The sequence below is a fragment of the Myotis brandtii genome, unplaced genomic scaffold (genome assembly GCF_000412655.1).
Source record: "Myotis brandtii unplaced genomic scaffold, ASM41265v1 scaffold8, whole genome shotgun sequence".
Lineage (NCBI taxonomy): Eukaryota > Metazoa > Chordata > Mammalia > Chiroptera > Vespertilionidae > Myotis > Myotis brandtii.
The window spans coordinates 10821675-10831612 of NW_005371219.1; the positions used below are offsets into that span (position 1 = coordinate 10821675).

At 40.1% G+C, this 9938-nt stretch overlaps 1 protein-coding gene across 1 annotated transcript; it reads left to right on the forward strand.

Moving 5' to 3' along the window:
- Positions 1–4942: 4942 nt before the first annotated feature.
- On the forward strand, positions 4943–9149 carry POPDC3 (popeye domain containing 3). The gene is made up of 3 exons (XM_005883796.2): positions 4943–5677; positions 7586–7694; positions 8678–9149. Exons 1-3 carry the CDS (start codon positions 5193–5195, stop codon positions 8957–8959), a joined length of 876 nt encoding a protein of 291 aa, XP_005883858.1. The 5' UTR covers positions 4943–5192; the 3' UTR covers positions 8960–9149.
- The last annotated feature ends 789 nt before the right edge of the window (positions 9150–9938 follow it).

Here is a 9938-nt window from a genome sequence, read left to right on the forward strand (position 1 = left end):
CGGCAGGAGACTGGGGGGACAGCAGCGGGAGGGGCCGAGCGGGGGCATGGAGGATGGGCCGAGACCCACCCCTGTGCCCACCATAGCCTTGTGGCCCACAGTTCCTTTCAAGGTGCACAAATTCGTGCACTGGGCCCCTAGTACATTATACTAGTATATTATATCCATCAATATAATGTAATATAATATATGGTGGAAGCCTATAAACAGGTAATAAAGGCCATAAAAACTCAGGGTCTCTCTCTGGCTGGATGGCTCAGTTGGTTGAAGCATCATCCTATACACCAAAAGGCTGTGGGTTCGATTCCCCCATCAGGGCACATACCTAGGTTGCAGGTTCCTTCCCTAGTCGAGGTGCATATAATAGGCAACCAAGTGTTTCTCTCCCATTGATGTTTCTCTCTCCCCCTTTCTCTCCCTTCCTCTCTCTCTAAAAATAAACAAACAAAACTCAGAGCCTACAGAATGTTCTGATGTCTCTTGACCCTGACCCCCTTTTCTGTCTTTAGTTCAGTAGTTCTTTTGGTTGCACATCAAAATCCCTGATAAATTTATGAGGGGAAATGCCAGTGTCTGTGCCCCCAACACAGGCCTTAAGTAATTCATTAAAACACCTCTAGATTTGGGCCCCAAACATAAACCTGCTGTTAAGACCTGCAGCCTTAATTCCGTTTTGCCCCTCCACTCTATATTTTGACCCACATTTGGAGTAATCAATCTTATATTCCACATAGAGTCATGTTATTTTAGAACTAAAAGGACCTCTTATTATTTTGTCCAACTTTTTCATCTTACCACTGAGGAAACACGTCTAGAAATAGTAAAAAAATCACATAGTCATTTAGGGATACAGCTAAGACTAGATCCATTCTGTTAAGTAGTAATGCGAAATGGACCCACTACATAACAGAATGGTATGCTAACACCAGTACTACAGCCACAGAAGGACAAGTAGGGATCAAAGAGCAATACACCGAGTAATCAGCAGAGAAAGACAGCCTAGTGGTCAACCAGGAACGGACAAAGCTGAGGCCCTGCACGAGCAGCGATAATTCAGAGGCCATTCAAGAACAACATAAAACAATGCCTCTCAAACATGAGTGTGCGTAGGGATAAACTGGGAGCTTCTTAGGGATTCATCTTCCTGGCTCAGTAGTTCTGGGGTGGAGCCAGGGAAGGGTCATTTTTTAAAAATCTTCAAATATATATAGATTTGAGAGAGAGAGGAAGGGAGAGAGAGAAAAAGAAACATCGATGTGCCCTGACTGGGAATCGAACCGCAACCTTTCGGTGCAGGGGGCAATGCCCAAACAACTGAGCCACACCAGCCAGGGCCAAAGTTGTTTTTAATCAAATCAGTAACTCAAGTGCTTTGTTTAAGGAGCTCAAGGTGGTAAGAAGACAAAAGGATTCCCCCTGTGAATTTGGAGTTGTGCCAGACATTTTACATAAGTGATGTCCCAATTCCATAATGTCTGTATTGAACTATCGTGGATGTTGGGATCTTCCCCACGTCTGTTCCCCTGGGTGACAGAAGCTAGACCATCCATTAAATTGGATGGAGACTTGGAATCCAGAAGGCAGAGTGTTTGCATCTCTTCACCAATGATTTTCAATCAAGTGTGGGCCCAGGAATTTTTAAAACATGCAATACTTGACTATTTAGTCAGGGGCATTGACCTCTTTTCCCTTAGATTGTCAAATTGAGAAATGACAATGCCAGTGTGAATGAATTAAAATTATACCTATTTTTTGTCATATTGGCAAAATATATATTTTTTGGTGTGCTGCGGAATTTTAGCAATTACTTTATGTATGCCATGAGATGAAAAAGGTTAAAAATCACTGTTCTACACCGATGCATTCAATTAACAGTCACTGAGTGCCAGGGGTTAGAACTACGGAAATATTTCTCTTTGTCCCTTAAGGATTTCAGAATCTAGGAGAGCAAATTAGTCGATGTTGAATAGTAACAAAGCAAATCATTCCATGAGTGGCTTTCTATGCCTTTGTCCCTTGTAGTAGTCTAAGCATTATGGATTGAGCAGTACAAGCGGATATAGCAGGTCTTAAATATGCACTGCTGGGATTATTATTTTCCTGGCAAAACAGTACTGGCAGAATATCCCACTTAGGTCTCCCAACACATTAATATATCAGGTCGATGTCCTTGAAAGGTGGCAGTGGCTGCTGGAGAGGCATGAAGCTGAGCGGAGGGGGGACTTGCGCTTCCACCCGCTGTGGTGACTTACTGCCTCTTTCACCTGAAGCAAGCGACTTTACCAATCTTGTGCCCTGCTTTCCTCATTTGTAAGCTGGCATGATGATTTAGATCCTGCCTCCCTCGTGACAGTCAGCGTGATGCAATGAGATGATAAATGTACAAGTTCTGAACAGATCAATGTAATTTCCAAGCTAATCTTCATTAGTTTGCCACCAAGTTTATATCACATTTCAAACCTTCCTTTATATAACTACTCAGGGTCTCAAATTTTAAAAAGAAAAGGGGGGGGTGAGGCGTGCGCTTGGAATTACTGTGTTCATTTGCATTCAAGTTTGTCTCCATCATTTGCATCTCCGTGTGCTAACTGCTTTGGTAGGGAAGATAGATTGTGTTGCCTAATGTATCCATTGTGCCACTTTAGCATTCCAGCGTTTATTTACCCAAAAACATGACTTAAGGCCTGCAAGCCTTTAGCAGCTGGCTGATGAATCATGTTCAGCATTCATGCAGCACTGCTGGCACATAGCGAAGGAACACTCGTGCTCAGCACCTGCCCCTGTCAGTCCTTCCTCTTCTAATAAAGTGCATCTGTTTTGGTGACTGAATAAAAACACACCAAGTGGAGAAAGGCAGGGTGTGGAGTAATGTAATCAGGGCAGTGATACAGTATCAGGGATAGAAAATGGCTCGGTAGCAGCTTATTGAAACCGAAGCCAAGTGGAAAGGACCCGAAGCACAGTTCCTCTTCCAATCATAGAGGTTCACACTCCTGGGATATATGTGGCCCCATATATCCCCCAAGTCAGCATTTTAAGGGGACAAGCTATCCATAAGCTGCCTTCTGAACTGCCACAAACGGTTTACCTGGCCTTTCCCCCACTAGAATCAATTTAACATTTTGTCAAGGATTATAAATTTTTAAGGAAGCTCAACCCAAAGCTCAGAGCTCCAGGAGCAGTGCTCTTTAATATTGGCTGCGGTGGTTGTTGGGTATCCTGAGGAAGTGATTAAGTGAAAATGCCCTAGTTTTAAAAGTAAAACAGCAGGGAGATTGACATTTGCAGTTTGGTATTTCACAGTTCTCACTCCTCCCTGTATTTTTAACATTTTTCTTTGAATATCCAGTCGTATATAGTTTTGTGTTTTATTTAAAAGAGGAGAAATTAAACATGTTCAGGGTGCTGGTCTCCCTTGAATCTCAGAGTGTTGGGGGGGGAGGTGATAATTAGGGGGATGCAGAATGTTCGAAATGTATTTGAAAGCAAGTTGAGTCAAAACAAAAATATCACTGTAAGTTATAGGTCTAGTTATTGTTATTATTATTATTATTATTATTATGCTTATTTTAATGATTCACCTGGTAAGCATCCTTAAAGTCATTACTTGCTGACAGAGAATCCCTATCCAAGATGGAAAATCAGGAACTTCAACAAAGCACCATCTTTCTTTCCATGTCTAGTTCTGTTCCTTTTTTTAAACTCCAAGTCATTTTCACCTCGTGTACATATTTTTTCTTTGAAACAGAATCTGTGATACCTGATATTTTATTAACAGGTGTTCTGGAAGTAATCTGTCTCAAAAATAACCCTAAATATAGCACACAAGTTCAAGGGTTTTGAATGTTAATTATGACTTTAAAGCATCAATCTAACGAATGCTTCACATCGAAGCCATTTATTGTTAAGAAACCTGGTGATAAAGGATACGTACCCTACAGCTCTGTCATCATGGTTTAAATATGTGACTCAGATCACATATTAGCATTTTTACCATATGGCTGAAAGGGTAGAGAATATATGTGTAGGGAAACAAGTCGGTAACATTTTGACCATCTGGTAAATAAATATGCCAGTAGCAGGAACTTTCGTATTTATTTAGTTATATGGAGGCAACCTTTACTCTGAAATAACCTCTAATACAGCAAAGTAGAACTGAATTTATATTTCTCAAATAATTTTGATCTAAGTCACTGCACATTTTACAGCCTATTATATGCTCTTAGTATCTGGCGTCAATGACCAGATGGTGGTTTATTTATTTATTAGGGCTCCTTAAAGTGCCTAATTTAAAACATCTTTCGGAGGAGGCCACAGGATGGGATCCAGCATACAGGCTCGAGTGCTGATGTTCTGCTCTGCCACCGACCACCGTGTGGTCTGGGATAAATTGCTTGGCCTCTCTGAGCCTCAAATTCTTCATCTGTAAGGCGTGAATAACATGGTCAAACAGCGTCTCTCGGAGGGTGGGCCATTGAGGGCCAGGCACTGATGCATCAAAATCATGTAGGAAGCTTGTTCTAAATGCCAACATTGTAGCCCTCCCTCCAGAGAAGATTCTGAGTCAGCATGTCTTGGAAACAGTCTATGAATCTGCACTTTTAGTCACTTTCCCAAGTGATTCTGAGGTACACGGAACTACTGTTATGGAAACTGGCTGACTATAGCACTTAGCTCCCTTGAAAAATACGTAGTTAGCTAGTCCTAACAAATACCAAAGTGTCTGTTAATAATTTTTTATTATTAATAAGCATAACTCTAAAAATTAATTTGCATATCCTAGAAATTTAACACTTGGCAGCATTGGTGCTTAAAATATTCCAACTTTATGGAAAATAGGAGCTCATCTTGAATAAGTAATGTTGGTGATTCATTTAAATACATGTCTCAGTTTTCCTTGTTTAACTAGATCCTTTTTTTTTCTTCTTCTTCTTACATAGGAAACCACAAAATATTCATGGACTAGATCTAAATCAGGAGCCCAGATGAACTTACCGAAGCTAGCATGGGATTCTTAGTTTTTCAAGATCCAAACACACCAAACCCTTAATCACCACAACTCCAGTGACCAGGCTTTCTCCGTTTTTGTGAGGATTTAGCGCAATTCAGGTGATGGAAAAGCAAAGGACTTAATTACTCATCTCGATATCATCTAACATCAATGGGAAAGTGAACCAGATGGTGGTACAGCCATGGAAAGAAATTCAACTGTATGGAAGGACCTAATAGATGAACACCCAGTCTGCACACACTGGAAGCAAGAGGCCGAGGGAGCCATTTATCATCTTGCCAGTATTTTTTTTGTAGTAGGTTTTATGGGTGGCAGTGGGTTCTTCGGACTCCTCTATGTCTTCAGTTTGCTGGGGCTGGGCTTTCTCTGCACTGCGATCTGGGCTTGGGTAGATGTCTGTGCCGCCGACATCTTCTCCTGGCATTTTGTGCTCTTCATCATCTGCTTCGTGCAGTTTGTTCACATTGCATATCAAGTGCGCAGCATAACCTTTGCCCGAGAATTCCAGCTGATGTACAGCTCCATTTTCCAGCCTCTGGGGACCCCTGTGCCCGTCTTCAGAATGATTGCTCTGAGCTCTGAAGTGGTTACTTTGGAAAAGGAGCACTGCTATGCCATGCAGGGAAAAACCTCCATTGACAAGCTCTCTCTGCTTGTTTCAGGAAGGTTTGTACTGTTGGTGCTTGAATGTCTTTCTTCTACAATCGTTTCTAGCTTGTCTTCCTTTCTGCTACATTTTCTGTCTCAGCAGAGCATAGTCCTGCGTGGCATTTCACACCCTGAGGCATGAGAAAGCCCCTGACACATGAGTCCTGGCCACAGGCCATCGGCATTTAGAGTACATGGTATTATTTACCCGAAGCAAGAAATAATCTAAAGCCTTAATCGTTCTTCTTATAAATCAAATGTATGAATTGAGTTATTTGGATATGCTATGTATTTCCAAGATAGTTATTGAAAGTCAAGACGAGTACTGAATTAATACAATACTTTTGTTATCATGCAAAGTATTTTAAATAGACTCTCATAGGCCAGTCTTTCAAGTAATAGAGATCATTAAATTTTATAATAATCAGTTTTATAATGATCAACTCTTTCAGTAATTTCTAGCAATTGACCATTTGCTAAAAGTGAGATGGACATAACTCATTATATATACATATATGTATATATACACATATCCTATATAATAAAAGGCTAATATGCAAATTGTCCCCTCGGGAGTTCGACTGCTCGCTATGACGTGCGCTGACTACCGGGGGTGGCACAGAACAAAGGAAGGCCCCGGCTGGCAGCAGTGGGGAGGAAGGCCTTGATCAGCTCTGATCACTGGCCAGCCCTAGGGACCCTACCCGTGCACAAATTTCATGCACCGGGCCTCTAGTATATACATATACATACACACACACACACACACACACACACACACACACACATTGTTGACCTTTGAACAACACAGGGGTAGGGATGCTGACCCCAACAGAGTCAAAATCCACATATAACTTTTGACTCCCACGAAGCTTTACTAATAGCCTACTGTTTGACCAGAAGCCTTACCCATCTCTTAAACCAGGGGTGGGGAACATCCGCCCCCCCCAGGCCATATAAGGCTGTCGAAATCATTTGGTCTGGCCCTGCCAAGGCATTAGGGGTGAGTTAATTAAATGTTTGACCAAATACAAGGCTAATTTTTAAGTTGATAATTTTGTATGGCCCATGAATGATAATATAAATATCCAAATGGTCCATGGCAGAAAAAAGGTTCCCCACCCTTGAGTCCTAAACAGTCGGTTAACATATATTTTGCATATTATATGTATTATATATTGTATTCTTTTTTAAATTTTAGAGAATATTCTATTTTTTAAATCATTTTTTATTTTTTTCTTTATTGATTAAGGTATTACATATGTGTCCTTATCCCCTCATTGCCCCCCCGCCTCCCCACTCATGCCCTCACCCCCCTGGTGTCTGCGTCCATTGGTTAGGCTTATACGCGTGCATACAAGTCCTTTGGTTGTATTCTTACCATAAAGTAAGCTAGAGAAAAGAAAATGCTATTAAGAAAACTATAAGAAAAACAATACATTTAACAGTATTTATTGGAAAAAATCACATATAAGTAGATCTGCACAGTTCAAACTCATATTGTTCAAGGGTAGGAAACAATATGATTATTTTCTTTAAAAGTTAAGTATTTAATTTTCAGACGTATTTACAGTGGTACCCCTTTATGTTCTTCAGTGTTCTATTTAATTTAAAATCTGACTGAGTGCACTGCAACTTTTTATCAGAGTGTACTATACATGCAGAGATGGGCACATATCATAAATGTACAGCTTGATGAGTTTTTTTATGAATTTTGCTCAGTATTCCAGAATCCTAACTGTGTGAGGAACATCAGTACATGAATCTTACAGGAGACTTGCCACTTACTGTAATTCAGGAATTTAATCTTTGCCCTTCAAAATTTTAATCGCCAGAAAGGTCCTCAGAGGCCTGAACCCTCCCCTCACCCCAGTTATGTGCTGGCTTTCTCCTTCCTCATCAATGCTGTTCTTTGTGTCTGGGTAGGATCAGAGTGACAGTTGATGGCGAATTTCTGCATTACATTTTCCCCTTCCAGTTCCTGGATTCTCCTGAATGGGACTCACTGAGACCCACCGAGGAAGGCACTTTTCAGGTAAGGGGTAACGAGCGCACGCAGTGAGCACGGCCTCTTCCACACAGATACACAGACACAACAGCAGGTGGCAGAGGAATAATTTATACGTCACCTTGGAACGTACTATGCAGCATGCATGACTTTCTAACGCTGTTTGACTCTTGACGATTAATGTCACTTTATAGGAGTCCAGCAACAAGGAGAAGAATGAGTATTTCATATGACAGAAAGGAGTCTGTGAAAAGTAGTCTTACACTTTTCTTTGCTTAACTGCATATATGGGAATGAAAATCATTTGAGATTTGACAGTACACTACACACTGCCTCTGTGACCGTTGAGAAATACACCAAGAACAAAAAATCTGCCCTTATTACAAAATAAGTTATTTTTGAAATTTAAGATGCTGATGGATTGCAGTTGTTTTCTACCAACAAAACGCTAAACTTCCTGTCCCTGCTCTGCTGCCATGTCTGGGAGTTTTGAAAGATAATCAGTTCAGGAGGTTCTGTCTATTATGGTATATACTGTTTTCCTGTGATTAATACATGTAACATACATGTGTGTCTACAAATACAAATTCATATACATATGCAGGATAGGTAAATAAATTCTATTTTGTACTATCGAAACTGGATTAGGGTTAAATGTCCACAGTCTTCAGGACTGACTGGAGATACTTCTCTAACATTAGCCAACTTTATTAATTTTTAGTATAAGTAGCTCTCACTTCAATAAAAAGAAAAACATAGATATCTGACCTTAGAAAACAGATAAATTGGAGATGGGCACAATATTGTGACTATTCATGTTATAAATTATATATAGTAATACATTTTCTGATCTCTTTTTCTATTTTTTACAGTATGTTTTGGGTCGGTGGGCTTTTTTAACCTAAAAAAAACAAAATGGACATCATTTAAAATGTGGGGCACAAAAAATGTGACTGGCAGAATTTTTCTTGCTCCCTAATCTTTGTTTATACCTGGTTTTATTGTTTTAGGTAACCCTAACAGCAGAAACTGATTGTCGGTATGTGTCATGGAGGAGAAAGAAATTATATTTGCTCTTCGCTCAGTATCGTTACATCTCCCGCCTGTTCTCAGTTTTAATTGGCAGTGACATTGCAGATAAACTCTATGCCTTGAATGACAGGGTATATATAGGAAGAAGATACCACTACGATATACGGTTACCCAACTTCTATCAACTTGCAGGTCCTGAAAAGCCCAGATCACCCCTGATAAGACACTTTCGAAATTCCAGACAACACTGTGATAAATGACATTGAAGTCTGAAGTTTTATAATTATAAAAAAAAAGACTCTCTTCATCATTCCCCAAATGAAATAGCAAAATACAGAAAATTGAGATCATTAATATTTTTTATAAATCAAACTCAGAGGCAAGATGCCATTGCCAGCTGCTTTATTCATCTCAACTTCTGCATTGTGAATAAATGTTACCAATTTTTCTGTATTTCTTATTTGAACAAATGGGAAGGGGGGGATGAATATGGGCAGTTTGTCCTTTCCTGCATCAGAACTGGGAGAATGAAATTCTGCTTTCTCCAATATTTCCTCCGACTGATTCAAATCTGTGGTCTTGCCCTACGGAGTTCAGCGTTGCTTCTCTAGGAGCAGGCGGTAAGTACTCTCAGCAGGAAACATATGAGTGTTCCCGGAATTCACTTTTTGCTACAACCTCTGATGAAAGCAAGATGCATTATTGTGGTAGGCAGCAATTATTTATTTTAAATGGGAAATTATTTAATATGCCTAGAAAGTAGAACAAATGTGACAGATGATAATATTCCAATCTTGAAGGCTATTCTGTTGCTACACATCATTCATCAGCTTAATCTTTACAATAACATTTTAAACGAGGCATTTCATGGAAAACAAAAATGCATAATAATTACTGAGTAAAAAGAATACCCGTGAACAAATAGTAAAAATGTTGCACAGCACTTTTATTTCATACGTTCAGCTGAAAGGGCAAGTGTGAGTGGTTTGATGGGACCCTGAGGGACTCATAGTGAATGCTCCACCGACCAAACAAATAAGGGAGCCGGCTTAATAAAGAAGAGCTTAAGAAAGGACAGGTCCTCAGTCACAAATCCGATCCCTATTTTTAGAAAACAGTTGTTGTTTTTTTAACATCACATGCAAGCCATGTCCTTTGGGGGAAAGATATATCATCATAAATTTAATAAATGTGTATTGAGCACCTACCATGGCTCCAGGTGCTGACCTGGGCAGTGGG